Source organism: Antennarius striatus, chromosome 2, assembly GCF_040054535.1.
Source record: "Antennarius striatus isolate MH-2024 chromosome 2, ASM4005453v1, whole genome shotgun sequence".
Taxonomy (NCBI): domain Eukaryota; kingdom Metazoa; phylum Chordata; class Actinopteri; order Lophiiformes; family Antennariidae; genus Antennarius; species Antennarius striatus.
The window spans coordinates 22,692,500-22,708,579 of NC_090777.1; the positions used below are offsets into that span (position 1 = coordinate 22,692,500).

Genomic DNA, 16,080 nt, shown 5'->3' on the forward strand with positions numbered 1-16,080 from the left:
TTGAGTGTTTGTGGCCCTGGAATATATCCCATCATCAGTTTAAAACCACTAAACATAATCTAGTTCTGCCTCATATCAGAGCTTATCGTGGTTCAGGTGTTATTTAAATACAAAAAACAAGTTGTCAACAATTGGTGAACAGACATTTATTTTTTTACAAAGCGAGTCGATCAGAGAAAGTGAGGGGAAGCAGGCTGGTTTAGAGATGGAAGGTTGCACGTGGGGTTCAGCTGGCAGCGGGGGGGATCGTCTTGCTGCAGAGTCGACCCAGCAGTCCAGCCATCTGCAGCAGGGAGTTCACGCCCTCGGCCACCCTCAGGTGGGTGTAGCCAATCTCCTGGAGGACAAACAGCAGAAGGTGAGGACCTGGATATCTACCTTTATCAGATATGTTTTTTAAAAATCTTTTTTAAAGGTATAAAAGTATTAAATGAATATTATACACAATGCAGTATAGATTCCATTTGTCTCATTTTATTTCTAGACATAAGACAAAATGTTTTTCTAAAGTACTTTTGTTTTTAGTTTTGTTCATTTCGTATATCACTGCGAGGGGCGAGTCGGGGGGCGGAGCTCTGCCTCACCTTGATGAACTCCAGCTTGAGGTACTCGGCCATCTGGTACGTCTTACACACCCTGAAGATGTTTCCAATGATGTCCTCCGGAGAGTATCCCAGAGCCCACAGGTGCTCCACCACCTTATACGCCTCGTCGATATTCCCATCCACACAGTGTCCCAACATGCTTTTCACCAGCATAGGGTGTGGCTCATCACATACTTTGAACACATTCTCGCTGTTGATGTAGCCGAAGCCTGAGTTGGTGGACTGCAGGTTGTTCAGCGCCTGCAGATACAAATGAAAAAGGTCAGCTGAGTGACCCTGACCTGGACCCGGGGCCCCGGCCTCCTGACTCCTAACCTGTCTCATGTCTCCCTGGGCGGTGAAGATGACCGCCTCCAGTCCGTCGTCAGACACGGACAAACGCTCCTGCTCCACCACCTCCTGCAGCCGAGCTAAGATCTGTCCGTCTGTCAGTTTAGAGTAACGCAACATTGCGCAGCGAGACTGGATCGGCTCGATGATCTTATCGGATGCGTTACAGGCGAGGGCGAAACGCGTCGTCTTGGAATAGATCTCCATGATCCTCCTCAAGGCCTGCTGCGCTCCATCCGTCATGCTGGAGGGAGAAAGGATAATCACTGGTTTTAAATTCCTGCTTTGAATTCATGGGAGAAGCAGTGTGACTCGTGATCATGAGACAGGCGGCCTGGGCTCCATCACGTTACCAGGACAACGTGATCTCATGACAGAGCCTCCGTCTCACCTGTCAGCTTCGTCCAGGATGATGATCTTGTGTCTTCCTTTGGGCAGTGTGACTTTCTGCTGGGCAAACATCTTGATCTTATTCCTCACCACATCAATCCCCCTGCAGACAGACAGCGGTCACCTCGGCCCGGTCTCACCCTGCTCTTATTATGACAGTTGTTATTATTCACCTGTCATTTGATGCGTTAAGCTCCAGCACGGCATCTTTCATGGAGGCTCCAAGAAGAGCCCGGGCCAAACACAGGATGCTGGTGGTCTTTCCTGTGCCGGGAGGACCTGGATCACACAGACGTCAGAACATTATTGTGATGCGTTTTACAGGATGCTAACTCCAGCTCTAATTAAATCCGCTGCTGCCTCCCACAGACCTGCTATAATGATGTTGGGGACGTTTCCCTCTCTGGCGAACACCTCCAGCCGGCTCACGGTGTCCTCGTTCCCCACTATCTCGTTCAGTTTCAGCGGACGGTATTTCTCCACCCATGGAAGCTCGTATGTTACACCGGAGCTTTTAGACGAGGACTCCGCTGCCTCGGCGTCCACCTGATGCGCGCTACCTGCCGCTGTCGCCTCACATTCAGGTTCCCCCATCTCCACATCCATGATTTCTGTTTTCAGCCCGCGAATAGCGTCATGATGTTTCCCTCTTTCACGACGCGACAGTAAACTCGCCGCTCATTGGCCACGTGTTAACGAACGAAGGCTCCGATTGGCTAGATTGTAACCATTGAAATCTCGCGATATTTCGGCAGGGAGGAAACTAAACAAATTTGAGTCCAAGGATTAAATTGGTTATGATATAATTTAAAAAGAGCCATAAAGATTCTACCTTTTCATCAGAATCCATCCAAAAAAATCAATGGTTCCATGTTTTGGTTTTTCCACGTCGCCCCATGCTGTACAGATCAACCCCTAAAGTGAATTTTGTTTTATAATTTAAAGCAAAATAGATTGATAAACAAAAAAAATCAACACGTACAAATACATCCATTCATGAAAAAAAAAACAGTAGGAGCGTTGGGTTTTGTGTAACATTAAATTTTAACAAATCCTTGTTTATTAACGGAATGTAGAAACACGGCCTCAAACAGGAAGTCGTCATGATTGAGTCACTTCCTGCTTCCGCAAACAATTCTGTATATAGCTTCCCGTTTATCGGTTGATCAATGCAACGCTTGACTCTTGTCTTTCGTTTCCTGGTTCTGTTAACGATTATCAACACTTCCGACATTTATGAGTGATTGGTAGGCATCATGACGGCAAACAGCCGCTGTTCCTCCGCGGAGCCGCCGGGCCTGGAGACACAGCTGAGGGAGATCGAGTCTCTGCTGCGGCAGTGTGAGCTCCGTGCTGGCGACAGTTGGTGAGAATCCGCCCGCCCCGCAGCACAAACACCGTGACAGGTTTAGCCGTTAGCATCACACAGCTAACACGCAACATAACGGCTACGAACGTGTTTGACGGAGGAGTCACGTCTTGTCACCTTCACGTTTCGATGCTTGATGTTAGCTGATGAATGATTTTGTGGAGCGCGTACTCTGTGGCCGTTGACGTTGTTAATGTGAAGCTAGCTTGGCAACCAAGCTGGAAGGATGCGTTCAGGGTCGGCTCGGTAACTTCAATGTTTGATTCGTGCAGTGCGGATTTGTACGTGAAGCACATTTGTACAACAAAAACGCTCCAACAAAAATTAAACGTGAAAGGAATTGTGACAACGTGTAAAAATAAATCTGAAGACGACACATGAAATGTTTCAGAAAACACTGCTAAATAAAGCCACGGTAAAAATCAGTACTGGCAGGTAAGAGCTAAATAGATTAAAGGCAAAGTTATGTTTTGAATTTAAAAAAAAACACTGAAATACAGTATATGCATATGTGTGTATATACATGTACACACACACACACACACACACGCACTTCATGAATCAATCTGAGACTATAATATAAAGTTTGACAATTTTGTTTCAAACCATGTGAATATTGTTTTTTTTTAACTAAATGTTTTCTGGCTGGAGGATCATGAGCGTTTAATCAGTGGGTGTGGATTCCACCAGAGTAATCAGTCTGATGCGTTGCAGGTACGTGGTGGAGCGGCGCTGGTATGAACAGTGGAAGGAGTTTGTGGAGAATGGGGACCAGAGCTCGTCGTCCTTCCCCGGTCAGATTAACAACGCCGAGCTGTTTGAGGGTCAGTTCATTCCTCCTCTCATGAGCCGCTGAACAAACTTATTCATGTCTGATTCCTCTGCTCTTTTCCACCGCTGTCATGATTTTAAAGGTTTCTGTGTTCTGCTCTGATAATTTTCTTCTTCTAACTCAAATCAAGAACCTGTCAATGATTTTTCTTTTTTCTACAGTTTTCAAGACTGAAAATTTCCCATAAACTCAGATTTTGACTGGAGCTTTGTATACACCTTTATGACGTTTTTAAATGTTTCCTGCTTATAGATCTGGAGTCGTACCACCTGAAAGAGCGTTTGGTTGAGAATGAGGACTTCATGTTGGTGCCGGCTGACGCCTGGCACAAGCTGCTGGGCTGGTACGGCATGGTGGACGGTCAGCCACCACTAGAACGCAAGGTATCATAACCACATGTCAGATACATGTACATACATGTTAGACAGCTGATCAAGTGCTGAAAATCATTTAATGTTTGGAGTCCACTCTGAGTGGGGGAGGGGGTAATGATGTTGGTCGTCTACTGAAGTTGTTGTCACCTGTTAGGTGGTGGACCTGCCCAGCACACTGAAGGTGGAGGTTTACCCTGTTGAGATCTTCCTCTGTCTCCATAGCAACATGGAGAACGTCGTCTCCTCTCAGTTCAGCCGTGCTGACGACATACGTGAGTTGGCGTTTCTGTGTGCGCGTCTGGGAATGCGCAGGATAATCTTGATATTAGTTCAAATGGTCAAACGTTTGAAAAGTGTGGCTAGCAATCATCAGAAAATGATGCGATTTGTGTTGTTTATGTTGTGGTTTACCCTCCAGAGTCCATCCAGAGGACTATATGTGAGACCTTCTCAGTTCCTCAGGCCTCGGAGTGTCGTCTGTGGATGAAGAGTTCTGACGGCAGCTGCGAGCGTCTCAGGAACGTCCACGTTAGCGTGTTGGACGCCTGTCTGAGTTCTGGGATGGTGAGACCACGCCCCTGATGCCACCTACCTATAGCTGCCTTCATTTCAAAAGCAGCATGGAGTAAGTGTCTGTGTGTATGTGTCTCTCAGACGGTGATAATGGAGACCAGGAATGCTGACGGTACCTGGCCGAGCTCCAGACCTCAGATCATGTAAGAACACACCTCCATCTTGCTCTCCTTTGTTCCTCTCCTCCTGTTTATCCTCCATCCTCTCCTCTCATCATCGCCGTCCTCTTCTGTCTCATTGTCCTTTGCCGTCCTTACCTTGCGTTTGTTTTCATCTGATGATGAAACAGCTGACGAGTGAAGATGGGATCCTGAAGGTTGAACCGGTTCAGATGGAGGAAGCGCCCAATGAAGTCGATCTGAATAATATTAATGACCGCAAGATGCTCCACCAGGAAAGCTAACCACTAGTGTCTTCAAGACTGTAACATCCCATAATACATCCTACAGTAGATAAGTAGTGAAGGGAGCACGGTCTTGCCTCATGGTGAACCTTGGCTAGCTAAGCTAGCTAGCAGACGCTACCTACAGCTGAGAAACATATCACATGTTTGATGCAGTTTGCCGTCATGTTGAGTCCTTCATGAATGTTTCCTGTCAGTATTTTCTCCTCCTCTTCCTCTTGTTTTCAGTGTGAACAGACTTCTAACCCTGAGTTGCCACATCAGTCTAATCCCGATCTGCTGCTCTATGTTCTGGTTTGTCAGCAGGAACTCGGTGGAGGAGCAGGACTACCAAGGCCAGCCGGGAGTCTGTGGCCTCGCCAACCTTGGAAACACCTGCTTTATGAACTCTGCTCTGCAGGTCTGAGAGGAATCCTGAATGAAAGATGTTTCTGATTTGTTTTTGTAAATATTTGGTTCTTCGGTCAAACTTCCTGCAGTCAAACACTTGAGTCATGCTTGTCAGCTTCTTTGTCTGTAGTGAGAATCACAGCGGGTCAGGGCTAGCTTGCAGATGAGTTAAGCTTGAAAATAAAAATATTTCCTGCTGATTTGATGATTTGTAAGTTTTCCACCGTAACAACTCGACTAATCAACCAACTAGGTGTGTTCTTCTCAAACCCCGCGCCCAAACCACGAAACACGTCAAAAATTTTCCGCAATTCAACTGTAGGTGCGGTGACTCTATTTCTCCGACACTGGCTTTGACTCGGTCTCCTCCCATCTCGTTGCAGTGTCTGAGTAACACTCCACCCCTGACCGAGTACTTCCTGCAGAGCTCGTACCTGGAGGAGCTGAACTTCACCAATCCCCTGGGGATGAAGGGCGAGATCGCCGAGGCCTACGCCGACGTCATCAAACAGATGTGGTCTGGCAGACATCATTCTGTGGTGCCGCGTGTCTTCAAGGTACCAAACCGACGAATCACCGCTGTCTGTCGTTCCAGAACGACAGCCAAAATGCAGTTTGTTTAATTGGGCAGATGTAAATGCTAAATACATAAAACATTCTCCAGCTTGATGACTGTTGTCTGATCCGATGTTTTTGAATCTGCAGACTGAGTTCATGCGATCATCCCACTCCTGATTTCTGTGTTTGCAGACGAAGGTGGGTCACTTTGCATCTCAGTTTCTGGGTTACCAGCAGCACGACAGCCAAGAGCTGCTCTCCTTCTTGCTGGATGGACTTCACGAAGACCTGAACAGAGTCAAAAACAAAGAGTACATCGAGCTGTGTGACGCCAACGGTCGTCCAGATCAGGTGAGACACCCCAGAGGCTGCTGGGACGTTGGTTTGTCTGTGATGTGGTCGTACTAAGTCGTACATCCTCTCCTTTCTCTCGTCCCACAGCAAGTGGCTGAGGAGGCGTGGCGCAATCACCTCCGGCGGAACGACTCTGTGATAGTTGACACGTTTCATGGACTCTTCAAGTCCACACTCGTATGTCCAGAATGCCGCAAGGTCTCTGTGACCTTTGACCCCTTCTGCTACCTGAGTGTTCCACTTCCTGCCAGCAAGGAGCGAGTTATGGAAATCTTCTTTGTCTCTCTCGACCCATATGCCAAACCTGCACAGGTAAACCGCCCGTACCTGCAGACGTGACTATTTTATCAGCTGCTCTGGAGAAACGTTTAATCTGAACGTGGCGTTTGCATCCGCAGCATCGCGTTGTGGTTCCTAAAGCAGGAAAAGTGTCTGACCTCTGCGCTGCCCTGTCAGAGATGACCGGTGTACCTCCATCAAAGGTAGGTGTGTACGTCAGTTCAACCTGTTGAGTCTGTTGGCCAGCAGGGGGCAGCACAGACAAGTCTGATGGCGCCATCGCATTCATCCAGCAAGTCAGGGGATCCTCCCCTTTTTTTATCTGGCTCCACCTTTAGTAATATAATTAGTGGAATCAGAGCCTGATGATGTCATTAATGAGCGACCGACATCAGCCAATAGAAATGCCGATGAAATGCCACATCAGGGTTTGACCAGTACGATACCAGACTGCTGTTAATCGTGATCCAGTGATGATGTCATAGTTAAACCTGAACACAACGGGCCTGTGAACGTCAGACGGTGACGTTAGTTACTTCTGAGCTGTACTCGAGCCTCATGTTCCCCACGTCTGCTTTAGATGGTCGTCGCCGACGTGTTCAACCATCATTTTTATAAGATCTACAACATCGATGAATCCCTGAGTTGCATCCTGGATCGGGACGACATCTTTGTGTAAGACGACCACCACACCACCTCCATACGTCTGCCCTCTCTTCCCCACGACTCATCAGTTCAAATGCCTTCAGGTACGAGCTGAACACGCCGAAGCAGCGGGAGGAATCGCTCCAGCGGGAGGAGCGTGTGCTACTGGCGCTCTACCTGAGGGAGCGCTCCTACTACAAGGACTTGGGCTCTGGGGGCTCCTCCTACGGAACGACGCTGTTTGGACACCCGCTGCTGCTCAGCGTACCAATCGGCTGCTGCAGCCAGGAGGCGCTCTACAACCTGTTCCTGCAGAGACTAGCGTAAGCAACACACACACAATGAGTAATAACAGCTTCCCTACTTCCGTTGAGTTTTTGTGGATGAGACTTCTGTGTGTGTGTGTGTGTGTGTAGGCGATATGTGCGATGTCCTGACCCCTCTGAGGAGTTAGAGGAAGGGGAGGAAGATGATGAGGAGCAGCAGAAGAGTCAGACCAACGGCATCAGTGATGGTATTCCTCTCCATGTGACCCCAACCCTATGTCATGTCACTTTGTTTTACTGCTGACTCATACAGACCCCCCCCCCCCATCTGTGCAGCTGTTCTGTGCTCTGATTGGTCCTTTGTTTTCTCAGGTGAGGAGCAGGAGGAGGTGGAACTCCCTCACCCCTGTTGTGCTGACGCTAACAGCCTATCAGAGAGCACCAACAGCGCTGAGTCCCATGTGGATGCCAATCGCACAGAACCCCTGCTTGACCCTGATGTAACCAAAAATGGATCCCAGGACCAGACTGAGCCCCTCGCTAGCAGCAGCGCCAACGCTAGCATCACTGACACGAGCAGCAGCACCAGCGTTAGCGTCACTGACACGAGCAGCAGCACCAACGTTAGCATCACTGACACGAGCAGCTGCACCGATGACATGAATACCAGCAGAAACTCGAATGCCAGCTCAGAACCACCAGCGGAGCAACCGCAGCAGCTGTCTGACGCCACAGAAGAAGAGAAAGAAGACGGGCAGGAGGCGTGTTTTCCCGGATTACCAGCCAACAAGCAGCCAGATAAGAGGAACACGCGTCGCAGGAGGAGGAAGACTTTGTTCACCATTCAGGCGGTCAACTCCAACGGGACGACGGAGAGGAAGATGGGAGAAGGAGGGAGCGCCGTGTCCTTCAGCTGTAAGAGTGAACAGTTTGAAGTGCAGCTGGTGGTTCAGATCAGGCTTAGATCAGCTTCAGACCAGGTTCAGAACAGGTTTTGATGTTGTTCAGGCCGGTCAGAATCCCAGTGAATTATTAATCATGTGATTGTTCTGACTCCGCCCTTGTCTCTCTACAGCTCAGCCCTACGTTGCCATCGACTGGGATCCTGATATGAAGAAGAGGTTCTACAATGAGAATGAGGCTGAGGTGAGGCTGTTTACATGTAAACAGAACAAACACACACTGTCGGGACGCGTGACAACTTCCTGCTCTGTGTTCTGTAGAAATATGTGAAACATTCCAGCATGGAGGTTCCCCAGCAGCAGAACACGGTTCAGCTGCAGGAGTGTATCGAGCTGTTCACCACTGTGGAGACCCTGGAAGAGGAGAACCCATGGTAACGCACACACACACACACACACACACACACTCACACGGCTCCTTCTGGTCGTCAGACATTCAGACTGGTGTGTGTTTTAGGTACTGTCCGGTGTGTAAGAAGCACCAGCTGGCCACGAAGAAGCTGGACCTCTGGTCTCTGCCGGAGGTTCTCATCATCCACCTCAAGAGGTTCTCCTATACCAAGTTCACCAGAGAGAAACTGGAGAGCATCGTGGACTTCCCCCTCAGGTGACACCCGAGTCCGTTACACCAACCAGAACCAGACCTCGCCAAACTGAAATATCGTTGGTGAAAAAAAGTCACTAAAATAGATAATGCACAAGATAAACGCAGTTTGTTCATAAGTCGGATGTTCGTAAGTTGAAGACTAGCTGAAAAATGTCCGGCCTTTTAAAACGGGATCATGTGACTAAATATGATGCAACTGACACGTGACGTTGACACCACTCAAGCTGGGCTCAGATTAAAACCGTCATGTGGTCTCGCAGGGACCTGGATTTCTCTGGCTGCCTCCTGAGGAAAAATCTGTCCAATGGGGAGCCTCCGAGCCGTTACGACCTCATCGCTGTGTCCAATCACTACGGAGGACTCAGAGACGGACACTGTGAGTTGTTGGTCAGGTGATGTGACTGAATCATAGATGTGTTTAGGGGTAAGAGGTCATGTGACAGTTGTGTACCTGCAGACACCAGCTACGCTCGCAACAAGGACAACGGCCAGTGGTACGACTTTGACGACAGCAAGGTGACCTACGCCAGAGAGGACAAGATCGTGGTCAGTATGACTCACACGTGTTTGAGCTGCATCATGTGACCATCTAAATTCAAATAGACTTGAGCAACAGTTTGAACACCTTGTTGTCCTTGGCGTGGCGATGAATCCTGCTCACACACAGGACTGAAGCTCTTTTTTGCTCCTCTGTCTGCAGACCAATGCCGCCTACGTCCTGTTCTACCAACGACAAGACAAGATCAGAAAACCCACTCTACCTGCCCCCAACGCCAGCCCCGCCCTCGCTACTCAGCCCACTGGTGATGCCACTTCCAGCAAATGTAACACCTCAGAGTTGGAGGCCGTCCCCGCGGAAACGGACTAAACAAATCCCATCCACTGGTATGGTAGTTTTGTTTTCAACATCAGAACAACGGGCCTCTCCTCCTCACTCAGTTTCCCAGCAACACTTGAACTTGTCTTCTTCTGTCCTTTTAACTGTCGCGGTCTGCTGCTCAGATGAAGTGGACACGTGATACTCAGGTAGTGTGATGCGCTAGACATGAACATGGAGAAACAGTTCTCTGCAGGGAGGAAACATGTGTGTTTTCTTAATTCTTTCTGATTCTTTATTTTCTGAATTAAAATAATGTCTGATTAGTTTCCATATGGAATTAAAACAAAAAAATCGCTCTTAAAAATTTGTGGTTAACATTTTGTTTCTATTCACTATATTCTCAACTTTAGGCCCAACCCACCTGTTGTGTCATCCAATCGGAGCATAGAAGCACTTCTAAAGTTGGATATCAATTGTTGTTTTGTTAAAGCCTTTTTGAAATTAGGTGAATGATTGTAAAGTATGCATTAAGTAACAGATTTTAATGACATTAATATTCTAATAAACTAAATGGTAATTAATATTGAATAAACCATCATTAAATTTACAAATATAAATCCAGTTTTTAAAATGGATATGTAATTTTAAACTTAAATTTCTGCAGGGGGAAGTGTTGCCGGGGACTCTGGGTAATAAATCGTTAGATTCTGGTGCTAACCTGCCAGGATGAATTAAATTTTGGGTTATATTTGTGTTGTATTTATTTTTGAAATGTTCATGATTACAGATTTTCTTTCCCTAGAGGGATTCTACTGATCGACTGGTGCGGGACATTGAGACGCTTATTTTTCATATTTATAGATTAAATGTTTGTCCAGTTGAGGTGGAGGCGGAGTTTCCTCTACAGCGGCGCCTGTACAGTATTTTTGTAATGTACCAAATGTATTATTATTCCTGGAGGGAAGATTGGACTGATTTCTTGTTGTCTTCTATCAGATGGAAATATTTTATTGTATTTTAATCTTTTGATATGAATAAAAGGATGATTGTTATGAAGATGAAACACAAATGAATTTTTATCTGGAAAGGTGTGTTTGGAGATCTGGGATGTTGCTACAACGGGTCAGTTTACCATCTTACAAGTTTCAATTAACATACAAGAAAAACATGGAAAAAAAAGCCACATGCCTAACCCTGACAAACGCATGCAAGAATCGCTTTTACTGGAGTGAAGGAACACATCCAGACAGTCTATTTGTTGTGATGCACATTTATTAACGGCTGACTCGGCTGGACGACCGCAGATCAAACCATCCATCCTGTAGGATAAAAATATGATCTGTGGTTTAAAACTGACCAGTAAACTGGTCGCCCCTCGAACTGGACTGAGCTTCCCCAGTCTTGTTTCTGTTCCTGAACATTTCCAGAATTCATCTGAGGAACACTGACCACTCGGGTCGGGAGTGTTTTGTTTTAATCTGATTGTTGTTCAGTGATGCATTAAGGGAATGACAGCCGTTACATTTCTCGGCCCCACAGAAAGACTGAAGTTCCCGAGGGACTTAAGAGTTCCAAACACATCCCCTGTTCTCCTTCATTCAGTAGTTCTCGTTGTTGAACAATTTGAACTCAGAGGTCCTAGTTGAAGGTTCCGAAGTTGAGGTCTTTGGACATCAGCTCCTCCTCCACGTTCTCCAATGCCCACTTGTGTTCCACAATCTCCAGCGCCTCCCACTCAGTCTAGAATAAATAAATAATTCTGTTATGCTTTAACTGGGAGTTCTACCTTTACAACTCTGTGTGATACTGCCCCCTGTGGCCCAGTTTGTGTACTACAGTATTTCGGAAAATCCGATTCTCACCTTGAAAGCCTTGTTAGGGTCAGGTGGCATCGCCATTGCAGCACCCGTCATCTGCTCCTGCATGATCCTGGATTGGTCAGCAGCTGTCGAATAAATGTTTTAATTGTTGGATCCAAACTTCCTAACTTGTCTGGTCCAACCAACACCAGACTCACCATTGTCCTGTCCCAGTATGAGGCTGTACATGCTTCGAAGTCCGAACACATTCAGGAAGTACCAGGAGGCCGAACTCACCCTGCAGAGCAACAGAGTCCAGTGACGTGACTGCTGAATCCAGCGCTTCTACATTTATTATAGAATTATACCCTGCCCTTCCATTCACAACTACAGGATTAAAACAAGACCTTTCTAAAATTAAATTTTTATATTGTGTGCTGATAAAATGCAAACAATGGAAAAAAAAGGCACAGAAACATTTTATGTGAAGTGTCTACAACAACATTTGCTGCTGAGTGACTGCAGTCTGTCCATGGTGCCTTCACTGTCTGGTTTGGGGCAGCGCTTCATACCAGGAAGCGTCTAGCGACAACAGATCGATCCCTCGCTGCAACATCGGCTTGAATCTCAGAGTCAGGGGGAATGGAACCTTGGCTGGAAGACAGCAACAAACGTTATCACTAACAGATCAAACATGGCATCATCATTGCCATCACCATCGGAAGAGAAAACAAGTTTATCTACTGTAAAACATTAAATATTCTGTGTCAACGATATTGACAGACGAGGAACTTACTGATGACGAATCCAGAGAAGGCCCAGTTGATCCATCCGCCAATCACAATCATCGGCAGGACGTTGGTCAGGTTTCCCTTCATCATGTCAGTCATCATGCTGGTGTCTGCAAAACACACACACACCGTTAAGATCTCCATCAGCAGCTGGTGTACACGAGGGACCACGACTCCATCAGGACAAACCTCTGCTGATTCTTTTATTATTTACATCTGGTTCTAATTAATTATTGTGCAAATTCATTTCCATCTTCTGACCTGATCTTCCTTTATTTACCGTGACCTACAGTCTGCTTGCAGGCTGTTTCTGTGGTCTATCTGGTGGTCAATGCTGCTGCTGCTTTTGTTTGGATGGGTTGTAAACACTCGCTATGCATATTACTGCCACCTTCTGGCAGTAGTAGCACATAACGAGGGAAAACCCTCTAAGGAAAAGATTAGCATGTTTTAGTTTGTATTTCTAAAACTCCCTCAACTGAAAATTACGTCGTCTCATAGGGAATATGAGGACATGACAGCGCTTTTAATGTGAAACCGAACATCCTACAGATCACACCAGGTGAGGTGCATCGGTTAGTATGGTAATCTAGCAGACACACACACACCTGTCATAGGATTCTTGGGAACGACCTTCCGCTTGACCTTCTTGAAGAAGCCGGTTTCTGCATTGTTGAAGTAATGTTTCCTCATGGCGAAAGACTGAAACGGTGAAAATGTGTTTAACAGAACAGCTTCATTCAAAACTCCTCCGCTCTTAAATGCTTCAAGGAACAGTTTCATTTCTGCTACTAGAAGTCCTTTGAGATATTATACTTTAGTTTTATTCCTTATTTTATTCTTCACATGCTACAGCTTTAATCTTTGTGGCTATCGGTGTGACTGTAAATAAAGTTTAAGTATGGTAATATTTTTTGAAACTAGACTCCTTCAGATGTTTAGGGAAAAGGCCACAATAGTTCAGCTGTATCAGCAAGGAAGAACTGTGTCGGTCCATTCTCATTGGATCCTACATCCATAAAAGCAACATATTCTCGTCATTATCTCCCCAGGACGTTTTAGAGAACATGTCTGTTTCTGATTTGAACAGATAATCCAGAATTGTATGAACTCACCTGTCGGGGAATGTATTTTCCATTCTCTCTGAGGATGCGGCTGCGCATGAGCACCTGGCTAAACACACACGTTAGCAGGATGTCAGATCAGAAACACCACTGTCTGGTTTCCCAGAAACACCGGCTGCGTTCAGACAGACAACAGCAGCAAAACAACAAAACACTTTATAAATGAATGAGACTTGCTGCTTCATCAGCAGCTCAGAGAAAATGTCATACCTGTCAGAAACCTGCTCCATGTCCACCTTTTTATCGCTGTGGAGCAGCTGAGTCACATAGTGACGGATGATCCCAACAAAGAATGTGATGAATACGATAGGCAGGACCACCCACATCCGAATACTGGAGTCCAGCAGGAGCTCTGGACCCGCCATTGCTCCCGTTCACGCTCTGAATCAAAGGGAGATGATCTGAAAGAGGAGCACAAACCATCACCTCATCCTCATGTTTTCAGGCTTTAAAGTTAAGGAAAAGTGAAGAAAAAATACAAATTACAAAAAACAAACTGATGGTTTAATTGTTCACGAAATATTTATGGAGCATCACGGTGAAACAGCACTGCAGTGTTGTCCTGAGCTGAAAAAGACGGAGACCCAGACCTTCCATAGAACAACCCAACAAATAGATTTTATACTCATAACAGATCAACTTTAAATGTTATGAAATGACCTTCTTGAGTGATCAGAGGTCAGCAACACTTACCTGCACACACACAATAGTAACGCGCTAATGATACAGGTAAAGCTGTTCCAGGTAGATTTCATCCAGTCTGAACCAACATAACCGTGTCTAAAGTCTTAGTGATAATAATTCACTGTTCAAATGAACTTGGAAAGTTATCTCTCTCTGGATATAACTAACAAATAAGACTGCCGAGTCTACTCAGTGACACATTAACTGCTTATAACTAAACCTTCCACAGAGAGCAGAAGAGCTAAGGGCAGCTAACAGCTATCGGAGAACATCTATATTCACCAACCCCAATCTGGGCACCAGGCTTCATATGACATAGCTGACGTTAGCATTAGCTCCTTTCCCTGAATAGAAAGTTAACTAAACACGACAGCCGGCTAACCGAGCTAGTTAGCTTTTTCCACATTTAAACCGTGGACTCTTAATTAGTTTCTTTCAGTGTCGTCTGGTTCCGTTTAAATAAGTTGAAGAACAGTTTGTTACACATATTATCCGAAAATATGTGTGTTTTTATTATGTAAAGTAACTTACCGCATTTACGAAGTTCGACAATAAGCGACTGACACACTCAGTTTAAAGGAAACGGAGTCGGAGCACTTCCGGCTAAAACGGAAACACGTGAGGAAAGATAAACCGTAAAAGATAAATCGAGCCCAGCCGTGCGGTCACAGCAGACATCACCAATCACTGTCTGCTTTCCTGATCCTGGAGTCCGTTTCACAAAAGCAGGTTTAGCGGAAATTCTGGTTATTTTAACCCTGACATTAGGGAAATCCAGGGTTTTTAACCCAGAGTCAGAGGAGTAACCCTAACCTGTTTCATGAAGGGATAACTTAATCTTCAGGGAGAACTTGGATGGTATTTATCTGGGGGACAGGGGTTTCTCATGACAATCAAGGCTGATGAACCCTTGCACAGAATCAGGCCCCCCACAGAACTTCGACGGGGCTCACTGCAGGAACAGAGGCTGGGTGGAGATGACCATTGGCCTGCTGAAAGCCCATTTCCAGTGCCTATGTCATCTTAGGATGAATCCTGAGAGGGCCTGTCATATAATTGTGTTGTTCGTCGTACTATTGTCTCTATTAGAGGAGAACAATACTTGTATATCATGTGACTAAAACAGACAGGAAATTAAACTTGGAATGCCTAAAAGCTGTTATAAGCAGTACAATGCAACAGCCATTGATGCAAAAACTAAAACAGTTTTGGCTATTACCAAGGAAACCATGCAAAACGGCAAGACGTTAGCTCTTGATTTCAGTTCTTCTATAACATAGGTATACTCATGGGTTTAAATATTCTACAAATGCTGATTTACTCTTTTATTTAAATTACATTAAAAAGTTTAAATAGGTTTTATTATTTAACAGAACTTGATATAGATGAGAGAACATTTATGTGCATATAAAGAGCATTATGTTGGTGATAAGACAACTGAACAGTCAAATATTTACTGTACTACAGTATATCAAACAGAATCAAAATGACGAGGATCCCTAATGAGATGATACAAAAGTCTGACCTGTGTGAACAATGTTTTAATATTCCATTCTCAGCTGCTGACATGTGCGCTTCCTCCCTGCTGGATTACACCAAAATAAAATAAATTAACGGACTATTAATCAGGTTGTTTACCTACGTAATTTTACTGTGATTGTAATGGATTACATCTAAACTTATGCATTAGCCCCCATGTCATCTTCCTCTTCTTTGCAGCCACAGCCCTGATTCTCTTTCTTCCAAAAATGTCCTCAGAGTCTTCATATGCACAGATTAAAATCTGCACTTCTACTGCCGTAAAATACATGGAGCGCTTCTCATCTGTTGTCATGGTGACTCCTTGAGTCAGGGCTCCATTGATAGTGGCTTTTTACAGTTATGTCGCACCTGCTAAACTACAGGTCAATTTATTCTGGGTCTAA

General features: G+C 45.6%; 3 protein-coding genes across 4 annotated transcripts; 1 reads left to right on the forward strand and 2 right to left on the reverse strand.

Annotated features, from left to right (window-relative positions):
• Window positions 1-137: 137 nt before the first annotated feature.
• On the reverse strand, window positions 138-1,994 carry rfc2 (replication factor C (activator 1) 2). The gene is made up of 6 exons (XM_068339177.1): window positions 1,697-1,994; window positions 1,499-1,604; window positions 1,327-1,428; window positions 921-1,179; window positions 585-845; window positions 138-337 (listed from the first exon to the last, which is right to left on the reverse strand). The coding sequence occupies exons 1-6, from the start codon at window positions 1,929-1,931 to the stop codon at window positions 227-229; spliced, it is 1,074 nt and encodes a 357-aa protein (XP_068195278.1). The 5' UTR covers window positions 1,932-1,994; the 3' UTR covers window positions 138-226.
• A 437-nt stretch (window positions 1,995-2,431) lies between these two features.
• usp11 (ubiquitin specific peptidase 11) lies at window positions 2,432-10,864 on the forward strand. Of its 2 annotated transcripts, none has more exons than XM_068332830.1 (21): window positions 2,432-2,691; window positions 3,409-3,518; window positions 3,779-3,909; window positions 4,055-4,172; window positions 4,319-4,464; window positions 4,555-4,616; window positions 5,180-5,276; window positions 5,650-5,823; window positions 6,017-6,175; window positions 6,266-6,490; window positions 6,577-6,660; window positions 7,038-7,132; window positions 7,207-7,425; window positions 7,519-7,616; window positions 7,741-8,283; window positions 8,444-8,514; window positions 8,592-8,704; window positions 8,788-8,937; window positions 9,198-9,313; window positions 9,395-9,483; window positions 9,638-10,864. In XM_068332830.1, the coding sequence occupies exons 1-21, from the start codon at window positions 2,582-2,584 to the stop codon at window positions 9,803-9,805; spliced, it is 3,078 nt and encodes a 1,025-aa protein (XP_068188931.1). In that variant the 5' UTR covers window positions 2,432-2,581; the 3' UTR covers window positions 9,806-10,864. The 2 variants fall into 2 exon arrangements, with proteins under 2 accessions (XP_068188931.1, XP_068188940.1); XM_068332839.1 differs by having other exon boundaries at window positions 5,183-5,276.
• A 145-nt stretch (window positions 10,865-11,009) lies between these two features.
• Window positions 11,010-14,771, reverse strand: zgc:86609 (ER membrane protein complex subunit 3-like). The gene is made up of 9 exons (XM_068332853.1): window positions 14,687-14,771; window positions 13,682-13,872; window positions 13,463-13,520; window positions 12,956-13,049; window positions 12,353-12,457; window positions 12,129-12,210; window positions 11,775-11,854; window positions 11,620-11,702; window positions 11,010-11,497 (listed from the first exon to the last, which is right to left on the reverse strand). Exons 2-9 carry the CDS (start codon window positions 13,834-13,836, stop codon window positions 11,396-11,398), a joined length of 759 nt encoding a protein of 252 aa, XP_068188954.1. The 5' UTR covers window positions 13,837-13,872; window positions 14,687-14,771; the 3' UTR covers window positions 11,010-11,395.
• Window positions 14,772-16,080: the final 1,309 nt, after the last annotated feature.

Bases quoted from the DNA above. Each gene is read 5' to 3' on its own strand.
- usp11 (XM_068332830.1), top strand. From the start codon at position 2,582: ATGACGGCAAACAGCCGCTGTTCCTCCGCGGAGCCGCCGGGCCTGGAG. The intron at 5,277-5,649 runs GTCTGAGAGGAA...ATCTCGTTGCAG, and splicing joins TTATGAACTCTGCTCTGCAG to TGTCTGAGTAACACTCCACC. The intron at 8,515-8,591 runs GTGAGGCTGTTT...TGTGTTCTGTAG, and splicing joins ACAATGAGAATGAGGCTGAG to AAATATGTGAAACATTCCAG.
- rfc2 (XM_068339177.1), bottom strand. From the start codon at position 1,931: ATGGATGTGGAGATGGGGGAACCTGAATGTGAGGCGACAGCGGCAGGT. The intron at 1,605-1,696 runs GTCTGTGGGAGG...TGTGTGATCCAG, and splicing joins CCCCAACATCATTATAGCAG to GTCCTCCCGGCACAGGAAAG. The intron at 846-920 runs GTTAGGAGTCAG...TTGTATCTGCAG, and splicing joins CCCAGGGAGACATGAGACAG to GCGCTGAACAACCTGCAGTC.
- zgc:86609 (XM_068332853.1), bottom strand. From the start codon at position 13,836: ATGGCGGGTCCAGAGCTCCTGCTGGACTCCAGTATTCGGATGTGGGTG. The intron at 12,458-12,955 runs GTGTGTGTGTGT...TGTGTTTTGCAG, and splicing joins TCCCAAGAATCCTATGACAG to ACACCAGCATGATGACTGAC. The intron at 12,211-12,352 runs GTAAGTTCCTCG...GCTGTCTTCCAG, and splicing joins CTTCTCTGGATTCGTCATCA to CCAAGGTTCCATTCCCCCTG.